We start from the raw sequence: 27,304 nt of genomic DNA on the forward strand, positions 1-27,304 counted from the left end.
ATTTCGTGAGTGGTCACAACTTGCTCGCTCTACGCGTGCAGAAATAACAGCCATACAGCTCAAATTACACTTGGCTACTTTATGCCTTTTATTTTTTATATCAATATAACTCTTTTGAATATACAATGACACTGTCACAACGACTGCATAGAAACCTCCCCACACTGGACTTCCCAGGGCCTGACATATTTATTATGCAATCTGCCAGCTGCAGACTCCCCTGCACAACCACAGCTTTTTTTTTTTTTGCTAGATTCCCCACCCTTCGCACGTGACCAGTCATCGCAATAGCCAAGTACCAGCTTCCCTACACACAAAAAAGAAAGCCTCGCAGAAAAGCACAGCAATATGCCCGTAGCATTGCAAATAAAACTTCTCAAACTTCGTAAATAATTCCTATCAAAAACATACTTGAGACTTTTGCAACCACAGATGAGAAATACACTAGAGGTTGCAACAGACCCCCCCCAAGCTGTTAACGAGAAGGCGAGACTAGCCCTTCTGCAAAGTGAGCAAAAAAACTTTTGTTCTTTCTAAAAGCAACTTTGTGTTCAACACATCCGATATGGCAACATAGGAGCCGCACGTAAAGACAGAAGTTTCCTTTATCCACATCAGGAGACAAGATAGCAAATACTCCAGTACCCAACTCACTTTATGTACAGTTCAGATTTAAAAATTTGGCCGTTGCGGCCCAGTTATCTACCATGGAGCAGACGACCTCCACCGTTTTCCACGATTACACAGCTGTGAAGTAAACTGCCTCCCTTCACACAAAAAATCAACGTAAAAAAAAAAAAGCTGCTTTCAGCACGCCCATGCGGCGGAATTCGCGGAACGGAATTCGCAAAAAAATTCTACGCTGCCCCGAGTTGCGCCAGTCCCTCCTCCAGAACGCCTCGTAAACGCTACCTTCAGTCCAACAAAAAAACAAAACGTTCTTCAACAAAGCATGAACAGCAACAGTCTGGCAACAGAGTCATTCATGCAAACCAACAATATAGCACCAGTTGGAAGTTTTAAACCAAAACAAGACTTACAATTTCATGTAATGGAAAAGAGAAAGGAATACGAGAGGAGAGGAATAAAAAAAAAAAAAACGGAAATGAAACGTTTGCTCGGACGCGCATCGAGTCAGCATCGAGTTACGCGGGGCACCTGAAATTCGGCGCCGCCGTCCCCGGGAACCGTAACTGAATCGGGACTCGGCAGAATTCCCAAAATTTTGCAACGTTGGGCAGCAACAGAGTCTAAAGCCACGATCAATACAGTTTTCCCCCCGCTGTAATTGTTTTGCGAAAATTCATCGACCCCCCTCTTTTTTTGAGCTAAATTGTGGTCACGCGATACACTTGCTTCAACGTGATGATCTCGTCTAGAGATTATATATGTAGTAGGCAAACAAAGTCAAACACATTTTGTGTGCTGCAGGGGGACGTGGCAGTCTGGGGTAAAGCAGGGACATCCCCGCTAACGACGGGGTCCCCAGGGGATGGGCTTGCTGGCGACAGCCTCCATGGGGGGCCCGCCCCCAAAAGAGGGGAACTCCTGGGTGCTGGTGGTGTCGGGAGCCCGCTGCTCCCAGGGCCCTCCGCGGACGACGAACTCCCGGCTCTGCTGGTGCTGGTTCTCGTGGTTGCCGCTTCTGAAGCCCCCGTTCTGGTTGGAGCTGGACAGCGAGCGTGCGGCCCGGTAGTTCTCTTGATCGATTACCTCTTCGATCTGGAGGAAAAGTCAGAGGTAATGTTATTAGTGTCGGAACTATCGTTTAGTTGCTCGTAATAGAGCCCTGCACCGCCCGCGGATGTGAACGGGTATTCACGAAACACACGCGGATGGAGTGCGTATGAACGGGCACTGCGGCATGCGGATTGGTTGCCGATCGAATGTGGACAGAGTGCACGAAAGTGTCAGAACAGCCACAATATTGTTCGTGCCGAGCAGAGTTTGATCCCGCTACCTTCGTAACCTTTTTCTGCACAGCAAAAAAAAAAAATTGAGAAACAAATGAATGATTAATGCATTTCTACATTTTAGAATGTTTGTAATATCCACATTTGTGAACATAATTAATAAACAAAGTTTATAGTTACACAAAAATGTATGCAAAATAAGATCACACTCTTCACATTTGCATGTTCCTAACACATCATCCGCCCATTTTATCCTTTTTTTTTTATGCGGATGACGTAAGAAGGTCAGCCACACTGGGCTTTCGTTGATAAACTCACATAGGTATCCTCGATGTCTTTCAAGTGGTCGATGACTTCCTCCACAGCCTCCTCGGACCCAGTCACTTGCACGAGGTCTTTGTTGGCATCTTCCGCTCGGGGAAACTTAATCTCCACCTTGTGCTGCTCCATCAGCTTGCGGATGTTCCGTCCGCGTGCACCAATGAGCCGGGAGTGCACGCGGTGGTCGATCTCGACCTCGCGAGTTACCATGGCCTCCTGCAGGAAAACCGATCCGTAGCGGCACGTCAAACAAAAGCCGTTCGTCAACACATCATCCATCACAAACAAACAAACAAGTTGAAGTTGAACCGCGTCGTTCTTTACCCATTCCTTGACGATACGCAGGATCTCCTCTTTAGCTGCCTCCGCATTCTTCTCGTAGCCAGTGATGACGATCAGGTCCTCGTTCGGAGCTCCTTTGTCGGGGAACTGGATTTGGACCCCGTGTTCCTTGCGGATCTTGGTCACCACTGCACCCCTCAGGCCAATGATCTTGGGGTGGTACTTGGAAGGAACCTCCACTTCTACGGCAAAACTGCGCAATTTCTGCGGGGACACAAACAGCGCCTTTGTATCGTACAGTATTTGCAAATGGCAGCACCCTTAACACACATATCCCTCTATAGTATCGGCAAAATATTTCTTAGTGGGCTACAGTTAAAAGACACGACGACACACTCCCTGCAATGTTCCAAACGGTAAAGTTTACCGCATTGGCTCGCATATTTTGCGCCATCGCATAATTTGCGCGCCCCTAGTTTGGCACGACAAGAGGACAAGAAAATAATAAATCACGTAATTTGCATAACAGTACGCATCAGGAAAAAGAAAAACTTTTGGATGAATTATGGCAACTAATCATGAGGTAACGAGTACTTTACATTGCCGATCCACCACTCTTGCTGGTCCTGGACAAATTTACAAAGCGAACTAAGTACAGCAAACAGATGCTCCGCGGCCATCATTTAACCACGCTTTTCTGCGCCTGCTCGAAAGACAGTCGAGCTGCTCCGCAGTGCCTCGCCTTACCCTCTCCTCTTCCTCTTCCATGAGCTGCTCGACACGCTCCGCGATGGCCTGGCAGGCAGCCTCTACGTTTGCCGGCGAACCGGACACCTGCAGGACGTTGCTCTCGTCCACCACGGGGGGCACGATGATGGTCACGTCGTGGTCCTCTTTTAGCCGGCGAACTCCGGCTCCTTTCTGGCCGATGATGAACCGATGGAGCTTCAAGGGAACCTCAACCTCTCTCGTCACGGGTATTAGGGACTGCGCGGAGAAAGGGAGTTTAACATCGCCGCCGTTTCAACCTTTCGAGCGGCAAGACACTGCCAGTCGCTTACCAGGAGGGCTTCCTTGGCTCCTTCGCAGTCTTCCTGCTTTCCTGTGATGACGATGATGTCCTCCTTGCGTACGCGGTTCGGGTCCTCGTTCTCCGCGGGCGCCTCGACGTCCCCGTTCACCTCCCCGTTCTCCAACGCGTCTGGGGAAACAAATTTTTTTTGGGAATTGGGGAAACAAAAACACGTTTTTCCCCCATGTCTTCCGCGGTGTCCCAAAACGACTGACCTCTATCCCGGTTACTCCGCTCCGGGAATTTTATGTGCACGTTGTGGTCCTGCTGGATGCGCTGGACTTTGTGTCCCTTGGCCCCCATTATCGACCTGTGGTGCTGCTGAGGAATGATGCACTCTATCGACACACGGGACTCCTGCGGAAACGAGGACACGTTTTTGGGGTTAAGGATGTCGCGAAACGCCCCGATGATACAAATCCCTCGGGGCGACGGAAAGTGTTTTCCGAAAGTATCCGAAAGCTCGCATTAAGAGGGGCGAACCACACACATATAAAAGTTGAGGGAGGAAAATAGACAGTGACCGTTCATTTCTCGTTACTCTCATTTAGAGACGGGACAAATCCGGAATTTTACTAATCCGAATCCGGATCCAAAATCCAAGGAAGGTTCTGCGAATCCGCGAATCTTTCGGATCCTTTCTTTAAAAAGAGTTTAAAAGGCCAGAAAAAAAAAAAACTTCTACTGAAAAGTGTTTTGAAGCAGAATACGATACATTCGTTTAATGAAAAAACAAATTAAACAGTGCAGTTTCAGGAGAAAATATGCCCGTATAGTTCTTAAAAGTTATTTATTTGACACGTTGTTCAACGACTATAAGAAATACATACAAGTTCTCGAGTCTGAATTATTTCCATAAAACTAAGCAACTATCAAAAATAAAACCGTGTTACTTTTAAACCTGTAATGCAACGGTTCCGGCCTGAACTCTTCCTGTCGCCTCCTCGGCTCGTTAGTATCATCCGCAAAGGCCAGATAACGCGGAAGTTCCTATCACCCGTACTCGAAGAATAGGCATTCCGGCAGGGATCGTAAAAGAATTCGTATCACTGAGATTCTACTGTATTTATACTACTAGACATCTATTCCACATTCATTCAAACATCATTCCATACTCTATTTTAACTCGACAACATAATCATCATCATCAATGTCAAGATCACCAAGGAAAGGTTAGACTCTACGCGGGTGCCTCAGGAGCGCTGACAATTCCAGGTGCTGTTGCAAAGCCCCAGACTTCAAAACATTACTGACCCAGACATTACTTCCAACATTACTGTCCACGGTACAAACCACACAAAACATGCATCATATGGAACTGAAGTCCCAGAAAATAATTGGACCCTGAAGTTTTAGGGTTAAACCCGATTTTTCCCCGAATTTGCACCCCGAATCAAGGTTCATCGGTTTAGGGTTAAACCCGATTTCTACCCACAAAACTGCACCTCACGGCGATGACATACTAATTTTTCACAAAATACACGGTTGATCTCAACGTCTGATACTCTGGATAGGCTGTACAACGAACGTTTGTTCGACAATAGAGCCCGATTTATCCCCAAATTCAGTCTGATGGTAATTTTTCCGCCCGAATTTGCATGAATTTTCGATATCAAGTGATTGACCTGAATTTTACCCCCCGAATTTGGAAAAAAAAAATAAAACCCGAAAACTTCAGGGTCTAAAAATAATCCCTAAACATCCCGCCTAGCAAATTTGCAAAATTAGCCATTTTTACAGTAAATGAATGAGAGACACCACCCTCGATGCCAGGTAGAGCCGAAAGAGAAAAGCAAACTTACGAGCTCTTTGACAATATCCAGGATCCGTTGCTTGGCCCCCTGGACACATTCCTTCGCACCTTTGAGCGAGACGACGTCATTCTGTTCTCCGCTACGTGGGAAGCTCACTTGGACCCCTCCAAACTCTTCTCCAATCAGCCTGAGTTCCTCACCCCGACGGGCCACAAAATGCCTGTGATGCTTCACATCAACGTGCATCTTTTCTTGAACCACATTTTCCTGCGCGTGAAAAATAGTACGCGTCAGCATCACGTCACGGGGAATCATACGATGTTGAGTGATGGACTTTGATGTTGCACAATATGATGATGATATTCGGTGATGTGATATTTGACTGTGATGTGATGCTGAATATAATGGGCACTGATGCTGTATGATGAAGCATGATGCTCGCAAATGAAATTGATTTGCAATATGAAAAGCAGACACTTGACAAATATGTAATAACATGCAGTATCACAGGAGTTCACTGCATGTTGTGAATTCCAAAATTCCACACAATCATTTCCGCTCAGATGCAAGTTTAACCGTTTTTCTTGTCAATTCAAGTGCCGTCAAGTCCTTGCCAAATCCTCTGTGCACATAATCGCAAATTTCACTGCAGTCATCATAACCTGATTAGAGACAAAAATTAGGAGTTGGCAAACATTAAGCATGTTACAGTGTTTGACTATGTAGTGCACCGCATACATATCCGTAGAGCCTGAAACTTTAGGGTTTAACCCGTTTCTTCCCCGAATTGAAGGGTGCCTCTTTCGGGTGAAACCCGATTTATGCCCGGCATATTGCCCTCACTGAAACTTCTGTGGGAATGCACACTAGCTCGATTCACAGCAAACACGATTACATCACAGTCTGCACCAAACCAGTACGGTTCGTTTTAGAAAAAAAAAAAAAAAAAAAAAAAACAATTTCTCCGGAAATTTAGAATACCGGAAGTTTTTCCACCCAAATTCGCATAAATTTTGAGCACATGTTGATTTCCCCAACTTTATTACTCCCCCGAATTGGGTAGAAAAAAAAAAAAAAAAGAAATCTCCAGAAAACTTCAGGCTATATATAATTAGGGCCTGACTTTTTCGGGTTTTATTTTTGGCCAAATTCGGGGGGTAAATATCGGGTGATATTTTTCATTTGAAAATTCGGGTGTATTCGGGTTAAATCCCGTTACGGCATATTCTGTCGTCAGGAATTCGGGTGTATTCGGGTGATTTTTTTTTGTTTAATAAAAATTTGTCTTAACATGGAACTAATGTTTAGCAATGTTATCAAACTTTATTTTAATGCACGCTTATGAGTGTGCCACGCGACCGGGACGTTTTCGGGTAGATTCGGGTTAAACCCGAATTTTACAGATTTTGTTCGGGGGGTAAATATCGGGCGGATACGGGTTTAACCCTAAAAAGTCAGGCCCTATATATAATATCCATAAGTATTACAACAAAACAACAAAAGCTAATTGGCTCACCAGCTCCTCTATCATGGCTTCCAGCTCCTTCTTAGCTTCGAGCACACATTCCTTTTTGCCGATGATGGTAATGAGATCTTGGTTCTCATCCCTCTCTGTCGGGAATACCACGCGGGCACCGGTCTTCTCTCTCACCTCCAAGCACATTAGAAAAACACTTAGTTCCACTACAAAAGTGCAGACAAGATTGGCAGAGAGAGAGAGAGTGAGAGAGAGAGAGGGGAGGAGCTTACTTTCTTAATATTCGTCCCATTTTTGCCAATCAGGAACCGATGGTGTTCCGGCCTCGCCCGCACCTCCGCCGTGAAGCTGGAAAGTTGCTGCGGGAAGAGGAGAACTTGGTTTTACTAAAAAAGGGGAAAACATTCGCAAGACAGTACAAGGTTACCTTCTCAGTGGCCAAGTCAAGTAGCTGCCTCTTGGCGCGATCCACGTCTTCCTTGGGGCCACACAGAGTCACCCTGTCGCTGTTGGAGTCCTGAGGCGGGAACGCTATGTGGACGCGGCCGCACTCTTCCATGATGGAGTGGATTAACCTCCCCTTGGCCCCGATCAGGGAGTTGTGGAGGTTAGCCGAGATCATCAGAGTCACCTCCACCACATCTGCCTGCGGGACGCAACGAGTTTAACACACACACACACGGAGCTGGGACGAAAGCGGCAGACTGACAACTGTGAGATGGCAGATATTACAGAACAGAAAGCTTTTTCTTTTTAAAGTTACCCTGACAAGTTTACAATGGAAGCAAGTGATGACCTACGTTATGTTCACTAAGGTACTGTTATCTGCAGTTATCAAAATTAGTAATGAGTGGCTAAATTATCAGTAGAGCCTGAAGTTTCATGGTTTTACCCGATTCTTCCCCGAATTTGCACCCCGAGTTGAAGGTTGCCTCTTTAGGGTGAAACCCGATTTTTACCAGGCAAATTGCCCTCGCTGGGATGTCTGTAGGTATGCACCATCTTACTTGTTTGGCAGAAAAATGTAGTTGCATCACCGTTTGTACCAAACCGCTACAGTTAGTTTGAATAACTGAGCCCAATTTCTCCCCGATTTTAACGTAATGGAAGTTTTTTCACCCGAATTCGCGTAAATTTACTGCACATGTTCATTTACCCGATTTTTACCCCCCGAATTTAGAAAAAAATATTTCCCGAAAACTTCAGGCTCTAATTATGAGGCATGTCAGGCTCTTGTGTGTGTAACACTTTTACATTATTTGAGAGAGAGAGAGAGAACAAAAAAGTCAGAGAATAAATTCCAGTCGAAACCGGGCACCCTCAGAATCAAAATCGAGGCCCACTGCTGTATGTGTAACCAGAAAAAGGATGCACGGTTGGCAACATTAATTAACACGAATTAATTGACATTAATTAACACGTACCAATTCCTTCTGTGCCTCGACAATCCTTTCTTTCGCTGCTGCGACGTTTTCCTTCTTGCCCGTAATGCTGATGACGTCCGAATTGCTGTTTTCGGGTGGCAGCTCGATCCTAGTTTCAGTCTCCTGCTGAATCTGTAGGTACACAATAAGAATGTTTACTCAATGGCTATTCATGGCTACTCAACTCTTCCAAAAAATAAGGCACTTAGGTCTTATTTGTCCTTGCTCGGATGTAATGCAAGTCAAGTTTTGTGACTTGCACAATCAAGCTCTGCGTCACAGAGTGTGCCAATCACTGTTTTGAAGTTCACTGTTCTACTTTTGTGCATGGACATTAGTCATTCTCAAATAGGAACAAGAAATCGGGTAGTCCCCAATACATGTTTTCGGTAAGGGACCTTCCACACAAGACTTGTTGTATTCATAACGTACACTGGCTAGACGTAACTTGAGAAAACTAAGATAAATGTATTCATTGAAAGGATCATTTGTGCTTAAAAGGATTCCAGTTTTGGTTTATTTCTTTGCTGGGCAGTATTTTGTTCACGTGCTGGTGATGACGGTGTAATGTCGAGCTAAGAACATGCCTCCTTGCTCTGGATCCATCTTCAAAAACACAAGGCTGCTGACAATGCGTTCAGTAGCTCGTTTGGCACGTAACCCGCTTACAGGTCCGAGAACCGGACCCAGGGTCTGGTTATCGTGTTTGATGCCTCCTGTCACTTCAGGAGGTACTCTTTGTGGTTTGGCCACACAGCTGATCTTTAATGACTGCAAATGAAAAGGGTACAAACCTTTCGAAGCATGGAGCGTCCCTTGGTCTGGATGTGCTTCAAGAACTGCTTGAACACCGGCAGGTCAACCTTATGACTCGACTGGGCCAGGTCACGGCAAACTTGTGAGAGATGCCTGTAGCACGCCTCCACATCCTCACGAGGACCGCGGATCAGGACGCGGTCCGATCTGGCACCAGGTTCCGGAAACGTTACGTTCACCTGGTGCAATGTGGATTTCACCGTTGTTAACAAAGCTGCACGTCCACAGCATGAATGTTGATTGTAGTCAAATGTTTTGTTCAATGAGGATGATTTTTCGAATCTTTGTGCATCCCAATGTAGATTTTCTTTTTCCCCCAACTACATTCATGCCACACACACAAAATGAACAGATACCGTGCCAAAAATCGGCAGTGGAATGTCGGACGAACATCACCATGAATTGGCGATTTGGCCATACTATGTATTTCCAAGATTACAGATCTACATGAGTCCTGATGCCTCCTGCTGCATTTTTGTGAATTGTGTTTTTGTCAATTTCCATCCCGACAAAATAATAACTTTTATGTCACTTGAGCAACCATGGTCACTATCCGCGAAACAGTAGTAAGCGACAAACAAGCTCATCGAAAGCTAGAAGATCAGGCTAGAAAGGACACGTTAAAATGAAGCTAAATCAGTTATCAGCTCAAACATTGATGTAAAAGTACGTTAAATGCAATTTTGAAAGCTGACAGCATTTAAACAGTGCACATTTGAAAATGGTACAACAGGATTATCACTCAGAAACAGGGCTGTACGAAGAGATAAAAGGTATTTATGAAAAGATGTTCACACTGAGGAAACAACAAAATCGCGTATGAGTAACATGAATACAACACAATACAATACAATAACGAAATGAGTAACATGAATAAAAGCAGTTACTGACCTGGTTGAAGAGCCTGCGCACCTCCTGTATGCTTTCCCCCTTGGCACCAATGAGTGTGCGGTGGAAGCGTGGCTCCACCACCAGCTCTCGGGTCACTTCGCTCTCGAGCTTGTGTACCATGTCGAGCAGCTCCTCCTTGGCCTGAGCAACGCCCTGAGGAGGGCCTTCGATGCGGATCGTAGGGCAGCGCTCGCCATCGGCGGGGATGTGGATCGTGACGTTCAGCTCTTGTTTCAACCGGTTTACTGCAAGTGTCGGTCGAAAATCAGAGGACAACCAAAAAAAGCTTCCTTCAAAAGTGCTCACAGATGTATTTTCAGAAAGGTATCTATGCAGCTCCAAGTGCGGCAAGGCAGATCTACGATGTGGCCCATGAACACATTCATATTTTTTTAACACATTGTTGCTTGTACACAAGCAGACACAAAAAACTAGTATCTAGTATCTTCATATACGCCACTTGTTCATATTTCTAGCTTGTAGCATAACCAGAGAAATGCAATCATGTGAAACGCACATCTTTTTATAAACCAAAGTCCACTTAATCTTTCTCCGCTGTTCACATTCAATTCACACTACACAATCGTATTTTAAGCTCCCATCTAGAATGCCCAAGCCAGGCTGGTGGCTTAGATCCATAATGGAAACACAGAAAAAGGGACATACATAAAAATGGTAAAAATATACTACCAGGTATACAGTGCTAATCAGTTGCCATTATTTATCTTTTCATTAAACGGAATGAAAAACCAGTCAAAACAACTCACCATTTGCTCCGGACCTGCCAATGATATGCCTATGGTATTGCGGGTTGACTTGGATTTCCACGCAGTCCATCTTGCTTTGAAGCTCCTTGACGTTCTCTTCCAGCGCAGCTTTCACCACATCGATGTCCTCGACGGGTCCCTCAATGCGGATCTTGTCGTCATCCTCAAGGAACTCCACGTGTGTCTGTTCGGGGTTACAGTACATTTTTTTTATGGGAGCCTTCTGAGCCTAGCATAAACTGTTGTCCCTCTTGCTGTTTTTGTTACTAGCACCGCAATTTCATCTAATGTTATTCAATTTTATATATTAAAGAATTTTTTTCAGCATATGGGCTCCATACGGGATTCATTCGTGGATGAACTGGAACTTTGAATGGATTTTGTCAAAATTACAAATTACATAGCACTGAACACAGACTGAAACAAGGGAACTCTCAAAAGGCAATTCTTAAGAGAAACAGGTATCGAATGCGTGTAATTTTAATTAATACCAAATTATGCTCACACAAAAATGCAACAAAATTATGTCTTTGCCATACAAGACCTTTGCGTAACAGTACGATTAACAGGGATGTATGTATAAAACAAAAGCTTCCACATACCTTCGCATGATCCAATGTGATTTTCTTTATGTTTTCGCCTTTCTTGCCAATAATATATTTATGCATCCAACTCTTTGCCGGGATTTCTTTGATCACAACACTATTTGCCTGTTTGTACACACACACAAAAAGACTGTTAGGTGACAGCACTGGCTTGTAACAAGAACAGAACAAAAATATCCCCACCTTCTTGTAGACGAGCGAGAGGCCCTGTCCCAGGTTCTGTGGGTCTCCCCTCAGGGTGATGGTGTCACAAGGGACCTCGGGGCCGGGAACTTCTACCCACACGCCGGTCTCTTCGAAGATCTCCTGGAGCCCTCGGTGACCGAGGATGTACTTGTGCTGGGACTTCTGCACCTCCACGCTCACCACTTGAGACCGAAGTTTCTGCGTTGAAACGTCAGTTGCAGTGTATGCGCACGAGCGATATTCCCCAGCACGCTCAAACAGAAGATGCGAAAAACTTCGTAGCTTGACGCACACTGTTAACCGTGGGGAACATACTCCGACACAGCCACAAGATATTCCGTAGCAGACGGCAGGAAAAAATGCTCGCGGTGTCGTCTGCTTAGTGGCGTCTGCTTAGTGGCGTCTGCTAAGTGGCGTCTGCTAAGTGGCGTCTGCTAAGTGGCGTCTGCTAAGTGGCGTCTGCTAAGTGGCGTCTGCTAAGTGGCGTCTGCTAAGTGGCGTCTGCTTAGTGGCGTCTGCTTAGTGGCGTCTGCTTAGTGGCGTCTGCTTAGTGGCGTCTGCTTAGTGGCGTCTGCTTAGTGGCGTCTGCTAAGTGGCGTCTGCTAAGTGGCGTCTGCTAAGTGGCGTCTGCTAAGTGGCGTCTGCTAAGTGGCGTCTGCTAAGTGGCGTCTGCTAAGTGGCGTCTGCTAAGTGGCGTCTGCTAAGTGCCGTCTGGTAAGTGCGCAATATGCCACTTCCTGAACAATGTGAATGCTCAGCATAACACCGGATGGCACTTTGGCTACGCGAGCGGCTTTCTGCTTTTTCTTCCGCTACAATCTTCCGTGAGGAAGTTGCTCGTGTGAGTACACTGCAAGGGCTCCGCTCCGAGCTAAATCTCCAGCACGCTTTTCGATTCGGCTGCACTCAGTGCACCCGTTTAAGCAGTGCAACACTTTCGCTTTCGTTTTTCCAGTCTGACATACACCCTATAGACCATCATAAGTGTGTGCGCCCTGCCCCGAACGTTTGCACACGTTTATATTTTGCGTATCGAATCTGTTGACTGTGCTAAGAAATGAAATAAATTCCATCTCTTAATTTGGAGTGGCACTTTTAAATGAAACACAACAACTTCAGGGGTGCCAAAGGGCTAGGCTTATTTAAAAAACTAAGCCAACTCGATACCCTCCAGAACTAGAGTCCTGCATACTACAAATACTCCGCTGCATCCCACCCCCATGCAGAGTGTTGCAAACACAGTGTTGCTAGCATGCCCACCATGTCCTCGTAGATTTTCATGATGTCTTCCTTGGCTATGGCAACGCTCTCCTTATCCCCGCTGATGGTCACTTCATCCCTTTCTCTGTCCAGACGAATGCGTGTGTTGGTTTCCGTCTCGAGGGCCTTCACTTTGCTTCCGTAAGGCCCAGAAATGAAAGGATGGTAGATGCGTTCCACCTGCAGCTTCTCCGATGCTTGTTTCGACTGAAATTTCACGTTGAGCGTTAAATGTTAGCAATTAATAACAGCAGGTCCAATCAGAGAAATGGCACAGAAACTTGGCACTCAAGACCACTTTCCCTCGGCAAAAGTATTCGGCAACCATCCAGCAACGCGTTTGAAAAGCGTCATTGCTAAGCTAAAGGAATCCTACTGGCCTAAGGTGGGAAGATAGACCCCACCTAATCCTGTGCTGATCCCTCACGGACGTTGGGCCAAGTAGACACTGACAAGTTCTAAGCTGCCACGAAAATGGCACTTTAAAATGGCACGAAATTGTAGAGACAGCGGGACTGTGTGTGTGAGACAAACTTTTAAGGGAAGTTATATCGTTGGATAGGGTTGATATCCGAACAGTTTGATAAAGTTAGATAAAAGAAAAACAGGTTGGTGGTGTGGGGGCGCGAGTGTTGAAACAACGAATCAAAAAGTCTCCAGAAGAGGTTATTTTCGCAGTAACGGTGAGCTGTGAATAGAGCTAGTGTGCCCTTCATTCCTCATCATCGTTCAACACCTTCTTCTACACGGTACGGTACGGTACGGTACGGTACACAGTATGCTCACCCGTTCATCGGACATGTTTTGTATCACTTCGCAAGCCCTGTCGATGCCTTCCTTGGGTCCGGTGATCTTGATTATGTCTGAGTTCTCGTCCAAACGTGGCACGTCAATCTTGGTGGAGGTCTCCTGCTCCAGCTTGGCCAGGTTCTTGCCGCTCTTGCCGAGGATGAACCGGTGATACTCCTTGGGGATGGACAGAGACACAGAGGCTTGGGTCTGAAGGTGGCGCAGGATGGCCGCCCGGGCCGACAGGACGTTGTTCTCCTTGCCGGTGATGAGAACGGTCAGGGAGTGGTCCTTGGAGGAGCTCACTTCGATAGTGGTGCTGGTATCCCTCATGATGTCCGCACAGATCTTGGCCTGCTCCCCGAGCTCCCCGAAGCGCTGCGAGCTCGTCTCGTGGAAACGGCGCTCCTCGCTCGGCACTTGGAAGATCTGAGATGACAACGTGTTACCCAAACGTTCGGAATACCGGTACGAGACTCTTTCGAGGCATTCAACACGCCCCCTGATTCAACCAGTACAGTCAAAGTTCTTTATAGCGAACACCTTTTTAACGAAAATACCACTACGGAAAATTTTTTTTGCTGTCCTCTGAGTTTTGTTGTAAAGGAGTTTGACTGTACATGATTTTGTGTTTAGTGGTGCAAAGATTACACTTGGCACAAATGTCAAACAATGAGCCAATGAGTTTGCCTAGGTAAAACCTGGATGACTAGGCCCGGTTTCACCAAAGCTGGTTAACTTTGAACCGCGATCAAGCGTTGCTAAAGCTTTAATGTAACGCTCAATTCTTTTTTGGTTGGTGACGTGATGAATGTTTCAGTACTAACCGCCTTTTGTGAAGGATTAATTAATTAAGCATTAAATTCAAGTTAAGGGACTGTTAATCTCGGTTAATCGGCGTTGGTGAGTGAATTGATTGATTGTTACTTGCAAAACAGCATTTTGAGACCAAGCTGACAGTCTGCTTATGCTGATATTAAAAACAAATATTATGTTTACCACTCAATATCGGCACATCCAGTTTGTGAAAATGGTATCACCAATCCAGCCTTGCATCCTCACCTGGGTTATGACGGAAGACTTGACGTGCATCTTCTGGTTCCACTGGCCGAGGTTGCTGGCAGAGCTCGACATTTCCTGAAGGGCCTCTTTCTCGGGGAGGGCTGGAAACACTTCGTCGTAGCTGAAGGTGTTGGAAGACGAAGACGCTCCGCTCTCCACCGTGTCGGCATCACCGCTGCCGCCGGGCATGGCCACCGCGCCACTCTCACAGGTCACGTCCGCAATCATATTGGGTTGGGGACTCGTGCAATGTCGAACAGTACAGCTGGAGACAGAAAGGGAATATTAATTTCTGGGATACGTCAATGAATTTTGATCGGCTAGACAACGATAAATCATGCAGTCACTAAAGGAAACTCGTTGATATGATCGATTACATCTGGTACCTTCCCTACTTAGACCCCTGTGATGTCACGGTCTTACGGTTCCGCCATGGTGTCACAGCCGGGTGAGTTTCGCTATTCGCGGAGCCAATTTTCCTCGCGTTCTTACGCCGCCTTTTACATTTATCTGGCATAGTATTACTATTATGTTACATTTAGTCGGGGAAAACTTGAAGCAAAGCATCGCAACCTCTCAAAGCTCTAAAGGGCTTTATCTGAATACTGAGTTGCGTTTGAACATTCAGCATACTCAGTTGTGAGTATGCTAAACCTATTGGTTAGCTTCAACAGCTTCTGTTATAGCTGTAAGTATCCCGTTAAAAACTTGCTTGTTGAAGCAACATCTTGTTGTAAGCCTAGCTTTCAAGCATCTGCTTTCTAATATTTCCTTTAACTTTGCAACACATTATAGCTCGTTGATAGGTGCGAGATTTTCAATTTTCCAGCTCTTTTGCGAGAATAAAAACCACAAAACAAACAGGCTCTGCTTGCAAGAAGTGTCTTGAGAGACCGTTCCAAAGGGCAGTGTTAGATGACATTCACGGAACAATGAGACGCAGCTACGGCGACATCAAGTTGAAGAACAATGTAATTCCTTTTGTTCAAGGCACACTGCAGGAAGGAAACTTGTCACTGCGAACCACTGGTCAACAGCGTGAATGCAAGACGCTTCAAATCCGCAGGGGTACGTTCCCCTACCTGACCTGTACACTGGCGAATGTGAAATGCGACCGCAGAAAAGCTATAAACTGCATTAACGTATACAGCAACCTGCTTCTGCGCAACTCAGACGATACTGCACATGCAGCTGTCTGCACACATGATTGATATGCATATGCATGCAGCAGACAGTAAACACCAATCTTCCCGCTGGCATTAGTATTCGCACAGAAAAAGCGCTCCTTCAAAACATTTCCGATAAGAGCACATCGTCCTAACTGTGAGATATCTGTCATATATCTAAGAAAGGGGGCCAAGTGTTGGATATTTATCGTATACATACAGCCATCGCTAGTAGGTTATCCTGCAACAGGTATAATACGCTACACATTATCGGAGTCATTTAGCGCGAAAAAAAAAACAAAAAAAAACGCGACAACTCAACGAATTTTGCAAAATCAGCTCACGCTTGTGGCGCGTGATTGCCGCTCACAAACTGGACCAAGTGCAAGAGAGACCCCACTTTGTATGCAAGAGAAATAACCGGAACAGCAATAAGATTGATAGGCACTCGGGTGTGTAACACAGTCAGGACCCCGGCGAGGTTCGATTACTGTTAATGCCGCTATCGTCGGCACAAAAATCTGCGCCGGAAAAAATGTGGCAGCTCGAGGTATCATTGTATCATGCGTAGCAGCGAGTTGGCGAACTTGTCAACGTGGCCGATTAAACGTCGGCAGATAGCATCGTTTTCCATGTAAACCTTATCGGACAGGAGCTGTTACGGAAACCGGTCCCGTTCAAATGTCCCAGAAATTTGTACTCTGGGGGCTAAAATATTTAGGCCTATTCATATCCGTCGACGTGTCACGGCCAAACGTGAAAGCCGGGCCGTGACACTCTACAGGGAAGACTCGACGAAGACCACAGTGCTCGAAACATCGAACCTGAGGGCTTTAAAGTGAGGATCGCTCGAAAAAGTTGCACTTCCTTACCGTACTGTAACCGTAATGGGCCGTCCTGGGGGAGAAACTGCTATACTTGCGACTCCAGTCTGGCTCTTCGAATTTGGCTGCGAACGAAATCACACTTTCGCTGTAGGACGCCGCGAAAACGGGACTTTTAAAAGGCACAAACGCGCTGTTTTTTTCCCCGAAATACTTACCCGTATCCGAGAGACAAAATCTACAACTTGCAGACTTCGTCGACTATGTTCTGAGGATAAAAATCCGACTGTGCGTGCAGAGCCAAGCGCGGCTTGCCATTGGTCCAAGGGAACGCCATGTGGCGCCTGCTGACCAATCAATGGTGAACTAAAATATCGCCCCAAGTTATCAGACGTGGAGTGTGATGTCCGATAGAAGAGCGGCTGTCGACGTGTTCCCAATTTCTCTGTTCCGGCGGCGCTCAGCAAAAACTCGAGAAGTGTGTCGTGGATTATGTCTCTGTTTGCATAACAGCTTCGGTGCCTCAATGGCCGACAGACGATGACGATAACAGTTTACCTAATTGAGTGCGGGGAGAAGATTGTTACAATTCCGTGTAACAACTTTGTGTATCAACGCTGACATCTGCGTAAAGTCGAAATGACGAAAGACCCCGTAGGGGTGCACAGGAAGTGAAGGGGGTGTCACAGCAATGTGTCACACCCCTGTCACAACATGTCATTTAACAAACAAAAATAAGAATAAGAGTCAAAATGAAAGCCAACTGGTGGTACATGTCTCGGTATTCAGTCAAATTTCATCAAAAATAAGAAAGTAATCGCAGCAAGATACTTCAAAAGCCTCCCAAGTCTCGGGATTTCGTCTCCCCGCATGGCAGTCAGAATAAGCACGCTGAGAGCACTTAAAGCTGTGCTAAATTTATTATCTTGTAATTTGTACAATCACAGGATGTTTGTACAAAAAATTGTGAGCCGTATCTTCGTCTCTAACCGTTGTTGACGCTATATACAAAATGTACATTTTTTCTTTCTTTCAACATGAGAAACCATAAAGACTCAAATCTCTAGATCATACTACAAATTAAAATGGCATTAGTCATGCCGATGTGGATGAACGTAACATCTACAACAGATTCCGAAAGCTACACGAGTTGAGACAAGAGTCTGCGTGACTTTCAAACATGAGCAAATTATTTCAAATAACTTAGCATGACTTAGTTCAAGGATGGAACGACTTCCACAACACTAAAATGCATGATAAGACATACAGACACATCCTACTTCTTCCAGCATGTCATGCTCGTAGCGCCCTCCCTGGTGAGTGACACCAGCAACCAGAAACGGACGTCTGCTTCACTCCGCACAAGATGACCGTATCTGACACTCTGCGGATAGCTTGGACAACTTCAAAAAACAAAAAAAAAGACACACTTTGTGAAGGTGGCGCGAACCCTTGGCCGTTCAAACGGAATGAGAATTATTGGCTGTCTAAAAAAAAACAAAAAAACATCTTAAATATAATATGCGTGCTCTTTAAAAATTGTTGCACCATAAACAGAAGCAGAACGCGTCCAATAGTATTGCGCTGATAATTGAGTCATGTAGTTTTGCCCCTTTTCCAGGAAATCTACGGCGGCAAACCCCGAAAATGGACAGGGATGGAGATCCCATCAGGTGCATTCCACACATTTTTGTTCATATTGACTTTTTGTGTGTTTTGAATGTCAATACAAAGCAGTAAATACCCAAATTTAAAAAAAAAAAGAAAATCCAGTCGTACATGTGTAAAAGTAGTGACCCGATTTCAAGTCGAGCCTGTGATGTTATCAAATGATTTCTGACAGCACATTGGCACCCATCAAACAATAAAATGAACTACTTTTGCAATTAGAACACAAAAAAACAAAAGAAAAGAAAATCAAGTACTGTAGCACAACAAGAAATTATTAATCTGAAACGGTAATAGACATTTCGTCATGCGTAACTTGCGAAACCTCCGTTGTTTTGGGCTGAAATATGTTTAATGGTCTCTTTCTCTACTTCAGAACATCCAAGAGCTTCTTGTAACACGTGAAAGTGTTGATCGAAACATCAACTGGCTCTTGAATGAAGTCTGACACTTTCGGGAGTTACAATTTTAATCTCATTCAAATGTGTTCACAATTCTTGAAACATTATTACTCAAGCTTGCATCTGAACCATTTTCTTTTCACGTCACACACCTCCGCGCTTAAACAAGATGGCGGGGTCGATACCCGGTCGTTAATGCGCATTACGATGCAAGGAGTGAATCGCGTCTGAAACACCGTTCAAAGTCGGTCCATACCGCAGTCGGGGTTTTCGAAAACTTTCAGTCGCATAACCCACAAAAAAAAAAAACTCTCCACAGACGTCGTCGAACTTTGGTAGTCCCATTTGCCTAGTCACACTATTTACAACACGTCCTCGATGGCAGGTAGTCAAATTCTCTCGAAGGGATGACATCAACGGGGGTAGATAATTCTTCGGGACTCTCAAAAAAAAAAAAAAAAAAAAGGTGAAGCAGTTCTCGATGCTTTTTTTTAACCGACAGGAGTTCTACCTCTCACAACCACTTCGCGTGTCCTACTCTTCGACACACCACGGGACGCAGTTGTCTCTGCTCGACGTCACCTGGTGGCGATATGACACACTTTTCTTTTTCGGGGAGGGGGGAGTCGAAGGGGAGATGTCGAGGTGGTACCACTCGCGGAGCAAAGCTTTGTTTTGGCAGCGCCGACCAGATGGCAGTCACACATGAAGATGGCGCGGCAGTGTCAAACAGGGATGGAGAAGTTTTGGGGGGACTGTTTTTCGAGGGGACGGGGCGGAATGGTGGTGGTGGTGGGGGGACACGATGATCCTTGACAGCTTGTCTTCTGATGTCGTTGCATAACATGCCACACGCTCTCAGGAATCTGCGGAAAGCGAGGTACCGATAATTATCGTTTCATAATACCAGATGCGGGCAAAACGTACGTCGGCAAAACATACATGTCGGCAAATGAACTCACGATGACCATCGTGGACATCATTCACTATCACGTCATGGAGAAAGATGGGATGTTGAACGATGGGTTATGATGTAGTGTAATGAGATGTGACGCTTTGAGTTGAATGATGGGCAATGATGTGGTGCAACGGGATGTGGTGCTGACGTTGAGCTATAGGCAATGACATGTCAGGCGATGATGATCGTGTTGAATGATGCGAAATTGCGCGATGGATGATGATGTTGAAGTTGAACGATATGTCATGATGTTGATGTTCAGGTATGGGCAAAGATGGGGAATGGTGGTGATGTCCAATGATGCATTACGATGTTGATGCGTTGTGACGTCGATATTGAAAATAATGGGTTATGATTAGGGCCCTGTGTTTTGGGGTTTTATAGTTTTTAAAAATCGGGTGGGGGGGGGGGGGTAAAAAACTGGTTCTATTTCAGGAGTCGTAGAACAGTGGAAAATCGGGTGATATCGGGTGCAAAAGTAGATTTTCGGGTGCAAAATATAAAAAGAGTGTTTCTCGCATTTTAGATTGACATAAGATGTGGAACAGCTGTGCTGAATGTCCAATGCTTAGTGTTCTCCGGTGCCCATATTGGTGAGTAAATTTACCCTAAGTTTTACCCTAAGTGATGATGATGCAAATTGGGGGGGGGGGGGGGGGGGGTAAAAACAGGTTTTACTCTACACAGGGCCCTCGTTACGATGATGATGTTGATGGACGGTTATATTGCACTTTTCTATCTCCTCATAATGCAGCGTCCTTATCTTCAGCACACACAGGAGAGAGCACAAACAGTAGAACAAGTCTGTCTTTGTCACCGATAGGAGGGAAGAAGAAAGCTCACCTTCATTCATTGCCGCTGCTACCACATGCTGTGAAGATGCAGGTTACGACTTAACACCGACCGAACGTCGCTGGTGAAACGCAGTGCATCCAATACAGGTAGTAAGTTGAGTAGGGCTATGTCGCGTGGGTCAGAAAACCATGACTTGATGGGGATAGCATTGTCTGCAAGGTGTCAACAGAGGTGCTCTACTTTAGTACAATACTGGTTAGTACAGCTACATACAAGGTTTAAAACAGACTGTTTCCTATTTTCATCCAAAGTAGATTTTATCAATTCAAACACTCCAGTTTGAATTAGCCCAAAGTCACACTTTTTTTCTTTCGGAAGATCATCTGTTTCCAAAGTCAGATTCAATGGCTTCGGTACAGAATTTCATGATTCTGTTATTGATATTACTTTTGGAACCTCATTCTGTCCGAAACGCTCATGATTTTTTTATGCTTACCTTACCTTTAAAAAGCATATTTTAAAAAAGCGTGTCTGCACAAACGCTGTACAACAAGCTGTTTTAATTTAATTTTCTGTACTGCAAAACTGTGAGTTACCACTACCATAAGTTATCGAATAAGTTGCTTTGTTAACTACATATTTACTTTTGATATTCATATGATTGATTGCGTATTCACTTGAAATAGGTCATTTATTATGTAAAGTATTTAATACACAAAGGCAAATGCTTTTAGGATGCCATTCACCAGCATATATTGTCCTTATGTCACGTGTCAACAAGTTTCTTGAGAAGCTGGTTGCAGAAATTATTTTTTTTAATTACTTGGTTAACAAACTTGTAAGCCAAGCACACAGATGGTACCCACCAGGATAGGACCGATAAGCCCCCGGAGAATTGTCCAGGATGAAAATGCTTGAGAGATCTTGCGTTATAGCAGATAAATCTTTGGTATAACTCCCATAATCTAGGGTACAATGCTGAAGAAACACAATAAAAACACATACAAAGGTTAGTTCTGTTTTTTTTTTTTGCAGGACGATATAACTTCACAACTTTCTTCAAAGCCACAGCCTGGGCCCAAACCAAAGCCGAACTAATGCTTACCCGTGCATTCTCACCATGCTCCAATCATTGTGCAAACTATTTCAATTAAATTTGCAGTCAATTATTTACAATTGATTTTACAGCTTACAGCTGAACATAACTCTTGATATAAAAATCAGAGCAGCTCCAGGCTGTTTCTCTAAAGGTATTCCACCCATTCCCAGGTGGCAGCACAATAGTAACTGCCGTCTGCTAGGACACTCTAAACGCTGCAGCATTAATGGATTTTCTGCATACAGTACTGACATTTGCCTACTTTGTAACTAGTTTGCAACTGATAATTTTGTAACTGGTTTGTATGTAGCAGCATAGTCAAGGAGCAAGCAGACGACAATCATACCTGTGCTGCCACCTATGCATCAGTAAACTGAACCTAGAAAAGCCTGAACTAGGTTGCCAGAGAAAATTCTTATTCTGATTAACACTAATAATTATTTAGGAAAATTAATCTAATTAACTAACACAATATTATATTTTCTAATAATATACGAATGATAATATTTTTACCGCCCTCTAAATCTTTTTTTTTTGCTTGACTCCACACATTACACAACGTAAACACCCGCCTAGGCCTCCATGGCTCGCTAGTAGGAAGTAGTCACGCTACGTATAATGCCGCATACATAATAGAATTAATTGCGGCAATTAATTGCGTCATGACACGTGGAGGATAAGCATTCACGTAACTGAGGCAGGCACTTAAACTGTGGTGTTCCTTATTATTGTGCATTCCTAATAGTGCTTATTTACAAATATGGATTGCACAATACAAAATGTGTCACAAATTACGGATTCCAAATGTTACGCTCCAGTCGGAACTTGTTTGACAAGAGGTTTCACGTAGGGAAGCAGGAAATCTTGTACACTACCTGTCGATAATATCTCTTTCTCAATATGCCTCTGTTGTTATCTAGTTTATCTGCTACAGCAGCTCCATAAATTTCCATGCTCGCTGTAAACACTACCAGCTCATACCACTGGCTTACCTGCAACGAGAAATAAAACTTTAGGGGTCAGCCCCGAAAATAAGGACCGAAGAATCCACAAGATTGTACAGCAATTGCAACTAATACTATGCACTACACCGTTAAGTGCAATGCATTCACTGTGCATTAAATGTCTCTAAATATGACTTAAGCTTAATCACTGGACACCGTATTTGGCTTGATCCCCACGGTCGGAATACTTACTATATCCAAAAAGTAGTCGACGTGTGGCCTTTTATGAACAAAAAATCGCACAGGGTGCCGATCTATTGTGACCTTCAAGAAACAGAAACAGATACCTGTTACACCGCGACCACTAGAACTCAGAGAGACAATCATTCACATTCTTAAAAAAGTCATTGGGAAAAGTCTGTGACCCTCTTCAACTGAGTGGCAACATCGTGACTGAAGCTCTCAATTTTGTCCTCTTCTTTTATGCACGCGCCTTCACTGTTGTTCGGGGACAACAAGGACTTTCAGTCCTACAGGATAACGCTTGTCGTGCAAGAGCACTTCCGTGTGTGCATGCAATGCTTGTGTTCTGGCCAGATTTCTCAATAAAAAAAGGAGATACGTCACTGAACTTGTAACAAATTTGTGCATAAAAGCTTCAGGGATTAAATTTTAATACTCAGGGAATTTTGTGCACACGTACTTAAAAAAATTTGGAAAGCATTTACATAGAATCAAAATAAAAACAGGACCCTGTGCAATTCAAGGAAATGGTCCACATAAAGCTGTTTGTGTACCTCATAACTACCCTTCGTTGTACTTCATGTGACACCCCTTATCAGATCCATCTCAGCATTGATAAGACATTGCAAGACAGGAGGAATGACAACCCTTTGTGCACAGCATTGGCTTTGTACTTGCAATGACAGCTCTGGGAACATGTGTCTGTACATGAAAGCAAGCACTTTTTGTAAAATACCCTTATTTTAAATGGCATATAAGCAAAAGCAAAGAAAATGAACAAAGCCATGTATGAGTTAACCAGAGCACGCTTTGTATTCAAAGACAATTCTAGGCATTTTTCAAATGCATATTATGAAGTGTGGAAATGATCAATTAGCCTACAATAAAGTCTACAAAAAAAAATCACTAAATTAATTTGTCTACCAAACCAACAACGTAGCTCACTGCATTAAGATGCAAGAAATACTGTGGCTTTATCGAAATTTAAAGCATTCTGGATACATCCCATACATAGAGGAATGTACTGGATACTACAAGGACACATCCTATGTCCTTCAACTAGTTATGGAGGGCCAGAAAATGGTGTCCAACCTTTAGAACAAAGTCCGGCGGAGTTCCGGGCTTCACCATTTGACGGACGACTCCGTCGTGCTGCGAATGGATCAGAGTTTCGTCCAAGTCCAGGACCAGAATTTTTTTCCTCACTAAACCTGAGGGAGACACGTAAAAATAGGACCGCAGCATTACACCCTGTTTTGAAGACATCAAACTGCTGGCCCTGAAAATTTGCCAATTGCGACGAGAATAGCAACATTACTTACTCAATCTGTGTTTCGAGAGGGGGGATAGGGGTAGCACATCGTACTTGATTGTCTGATGTTGAATCACCTGCAATCATCAAAAGTTAAAATGACAATTGATTATGCAACTATCAAAGGTTGAATAACGCGTAGATTATGCAAGGATTAAGCACGGTAGCCTAGCAAGCTCTGACTGATTAGCTGATAAGTTATCACTGGTGGATTCTTTATGACGTTCTGCGGGCACCTCAATCGAGGGACAACTTTGTCTTCCACTCTGAAGAAATGTTCTTCTCTACAGCAGTTTGTGAGAAGTTCGCATTCTGATTTCACCTTTTGCATCACGTTGCCTTCGGCTTGTACTTTGTTAGCATCTACCTCCTTGTCTATCGTACTACGTTATATGTCTATCGTCTTTTGCTATTTGCTATCATAGATATCTTATCAATGTCCTTATCTTACTACTTCTGTACTTCTGGGCATGTACACATTTATCTGAGCACCCATGGTAACAAAATGTAATAAGGTCCTTCTTTCTTCTTGGCTGTCTGTCTCATCAGGTTCCACCATCAATCAGCTACGCACATTTCTGAACACATTATGTGAATTGGCACTGCTTGTATTTCAAAGTTCTTAGAGCGTGAAAACCGAAATTTGTAGTCTATCCAATGTTGAGATTCATTAACCATGTTTCATACCGTACAAGTACTCAATTTTGCTGTCTTTACTAACTAAAAAATTTGGATGGAGGCACATTGGGGGTTCATTTTGTGGGATCTTAATTTTGCATCTTAAGCGCATTTCCTCTGTGGTTGTACCACAAGGCTCATCTGGATCAGATGGCTGCAGGCCTGAAGCCTTGACAGGCCACTGGCAAATGTCAGTTTTCTGCGAAACGTTCAAGAGGTCAATCCCTTCCTCAGCGGACTTGACGTCACTGCTTACATTTGCGAGAGTCCGAGAACTAGTGCAAAATGACAGAATGGTGATGTAATGAGTATGGGATTCGATGTTTGGTGATTGAAAATGTTGCCAGAATTGTGAATAGCACTCAGTGAGTTGCTTTGACTTTGTGAAATTCATCTGTTGCAAATATTTCAATACCTGTCTCCGATTCTTCTGCAATCCTCACCAGTATTTCGCTGGGATTATATAATTTTGTGAAGAAAAAAAGAAAATGAAGAGAAGAAAGGTGATTGTGAAAATAACTACTTTTATGGAACCTGGACACCTACATATTATCATAATATTTCAATGAGTCACAATGATTGCAGGAAGCCTTCCTTCATACAGGCAATATACTTATTATAAGGATATAATCCACTGCTCCAGGCTGTGCTAGTTTCTTGCGATTACTGCAGGGACTGATTATACTAGTAACCATTTGCACCTACCGCGAACGTGTGATGAAAATAGTAACGATCAGAGATGTATCTGCGTTAATGAACCACGATTCAGAGTAAAAAGTTGTGATTGTTTCATTATTTGGTTGGGCAGTCACCGAGATTCTTGCACGTTTCGCGCACTAATTTACCGTATGATTACCGTATGATTACCGTATTACCGTACGCTGGATGATGGCCGTTAAGGCTACTCACAAGCAAGGAACCGCGCGCTCAAGCAAAATAAAACTAAACGGTGCTGGCGTGATTGCCTTTGTATGAAACGGTCATCCTTTCTGTGAAATCCGCCTAAATTTAACTGGTTATACGGTTTTCTGCTAAAAGGATCGAGGCAGTAAGTACTTATGGTTCTTCAAAATCAAAAAGCAGGCCAGATTTCAAACAAGAAAGCAGGAAAGTGACTCGTGCAATGAACATCGCCGACAAATGTTCAAATAAACGGGCGAGAGCAATGTATGAACATGGCACCGCGGTCAGTTTGTGCAGCCTCATATGGTGAGCATTGAACAGACCGCGGCTTTGAAACTGTACTGAACAGGTACCGTACAGTTATCGGTGTGTCCTTAAGTGAGTGATTCGAAGGCTTCCGACAAATATTGCACTTGACTCACCGCTCGGAACTGCTTTCTAATAACATAACATATAAAACTCCATATCTTCGAAGCCACAAGAAGGAAGGCGCGAAGTCCCATTTGCAGCTGCTTCAACATTGGTGAATAAATTGTTGATCACTCCCAGAATGCAAAAGAAACACGGTGGTCCTAAACTTAATTCACGCTTTAGCGGGCCCTCCAAACCTTTCGCGATTCGAGGCCGCCATGTTACAAGACCACGGGACTGCTCCTTTGCGCACAAGTACGGCAACGCTCCTGGTGGCGAGAACGAAAAATTGCGGTAGGGAGAAAAGTCTTCACGCCGGCAGCACGTGGTCGGGTTGGGACATGATGAGGAAAGCTACGGTACTAGCCTAAATACTAGTTTTGTAAACGTAATACGGGTTTGCAGGCGGACTTGTGGCGCTTACTTTTTCTTAGGTGTCGTCTGCTAAATGTCTCTTGAAGCACACACAGCCTTTCCTGGGCTAAAAACTCACTACCTATACGTAGCGCACTCGCATATTTATTCATGAGCTAGGGCGGATCTAGAGGGGGTCAGGATGTCCTGACCCCCTCCTCAATTTCTGTCTTCACATAGTGTTTGAGTGACCCAGATCGTGTAATTAGTATGCTGACAAAGGCTGGACCTCCCTCTCAGAAAAACCTCTCCTTGTTCATGAGTCTTACCGTAGGCTTAGCGATCGTGTCTATACGTCTATACTTTCGGATTTCCCATAATTTATTGAATACAACATTTTTCTTACTCGTCCCGGTATATTTTTCTTGTTGATAATATTTCTCTGAGTCTCGGTAGTTATGAGCAAAGGACAAACACAAACAGACAAGACTTGGACGATGAAAGATGAAAGACAAGACTTGTTTGTCCTTTGTTCATATTAAAGTCAATATAAAAAAAAAAACTCAATTTCATTTTTCAACGCTGTTTAATCTGTGCTTAACTCTCCAGACTCAAGCAAATGTTTCCAACAACTAGCCTACACGAACTACTAGCCTACTAGCCTAGCTAGCTTGTATTTTGTTTATTTGTTCTACGTATTTTTGTTGCCACGCGGTTACAAAGAAAATCCTTAGCCAGTAAAGTATACCAAATTGACAATTAAAAACATAATTGTCCGCTATTATGTTCACAGACGTGAGATTTGCTTTACTTTTATTACCTAAAGATTTAGCATATGCGTAAGCAGGAAAAGAGTTCCGTAGAATGCACCTACCTGCGTTTCCTCACCCTGTACAAATATAGTTTCCACTACAATTGTCATCATCATC

The 27,304-nt window shown here is 44.2% G+C and overlaps 2 protein-coding genes across 2 annotated transcripts; both read right to left on the reverse strand.

Annotated features, from left to right (window-relative positions):
* Positions 1 to 64: 64 nt before the first annotated feature.
* LOC135369913 (vigilin-like) lies at positions 65 to 16,937 on the reverse strand. The gene is made up of 21 exons (XM_064603504.1): positions 16,828 to 16,937; positions 16,658 to 16,734; positions 14,620 to 14,884; positions 13,555 to 13,986; positions 12,769 to 12,975; positions 11,506 to 11,706; positions 11,320 to 11,427; positions 10,718 to 10,901; positions 9,951 to 10,195; positions 9,038 to 9,238; positions 8,244 to 8,375; positions 7,247 to 7,465; positions 7,092 to 7,178; positions 6,859 to 6,993; positions 5,391 to 5,609; positions 3,804 to 3,945; positions 3,578 to 3,717; positions 3,264 to 3,503; positions 2,559 to 2,780; positions 2,232 to 2,450; positions 65 to 1,722 (listed from the first exon to the last, which is right to left on the reverse strand). The coding sequence occupies exons 3-21, from the start codon at positions 14,845 to 14,847 to the stop codon at positions 1,471 to 1,473; spliced, it is 3,813 nt and encodes a 1,270-aa protein (XP_064459574.1). The 5' UTR covers positions 14,848 to 14,884; positions 16,658 to 16,734; positions 16,828 to 16,937; the 3' UTR covers positions 65 to 1,470.
* Positions 16,938 to 17,510: 573 nt separating this feature from the next.
* LOC135369915 (CTD nuclear envelope phosphatase 1A-like) lies at positions 17,511 to 26,268 on the reverse strand. Its single transcript, XM_064603505.1, has 8 exons — positions 26,033 to 26,268; positions 24,040 to 24,106; positions 23,810 to 23,928; positions 22,727 to 22,798; positions 22,406 to 22,522; positions 21,298 to 21,409; positions 20,480 to 20,643; positions 17,511 to 19,544 (listed from the first exon to the last, which is right to left on the reverse strand). The coding sequence occupies exons 1-7, from the start codon at positions 26,129 to 26,131 to the stop codon at positions 20,498 to 20,500; spliced, it is 732 nt and encodes a 243-aa protein (XP_064459575.1). The 5' UTR covers positions 26,132 to 26,268; the 3' UTR covers positions 17,511 to 19,544; positions 20,480 to 20,497.
* Positions 26,269 to 27,304: the final 1,036 nt, after the last annotated feature.

The sequence above is a fragment of the Ornithodoros turicata genome, chromosome 10, assembly GCF_037126465.1.
Source record: "Ornithodoros turicata isolate Travis chromosome 10, ASM3712646v1, whole genome shotgun sequence".
Taxonomy (NCBI): domain Eukaryota; kingdom Metazoa; phylum Arthropoda; class Arachnida; order Ixodida; family Argasidae; genus Ornithodoros; species Ornithodoros turicata.

What these genes read in the sequence shown, in the direction of transcription:
- LOC135369913 (XM_064603504.1), bottom strand. Translation starts at nt 14,847, where the DNA reads ATGATTGCGGACGTGACCTGTGAGAGTGGCGCGGTGGCCATGCCCGGC. An exon ending in TGGATATTGTCAAAGAGCTC is followed by an intron (nt 3,946 to 5,390) that starts GTAAGTTTGCTT and finishes TCGTTTCCGCAG; the next exon opens with GAGTCCCGTGTGTCGATAGA. An exon ending in GAGCCAAGGAAGCCCTCCTG is followed by an intron (nt 3,504 to 3,577) that starts GTAAGCGACTGG and finishes TTCTCCGCGCAG; the next exon opens with TCCCTAATACCCGTGACGAG.
- LOC135369915 (XM_064603505.1), bottom strand. Translation starts at nt 26,131, where the DNA reads ATGTTGAAGCAGCTGCAAATGGGACTTCGCGCCTTCCTTCTTGTGGCT. An exon ending in CCTCTCGAAACACAGATTGA is followed by an intron (nt 23,929 to 24,039) that starts GTAAGTAATGTT and finishes TGTCTCCCTCAG; the next exon opens with GTTTAGTGAGGAAAAAAATT. An exon ending in TCGACTACTTTTTGGATATA is followed by an intron (nt 22,523 to 22,726) that starts GTAAGTATTCCG and finishes TTCTCGTTGCAG; the next exon opens with GTAAGCCAGTGGTATGAGCT.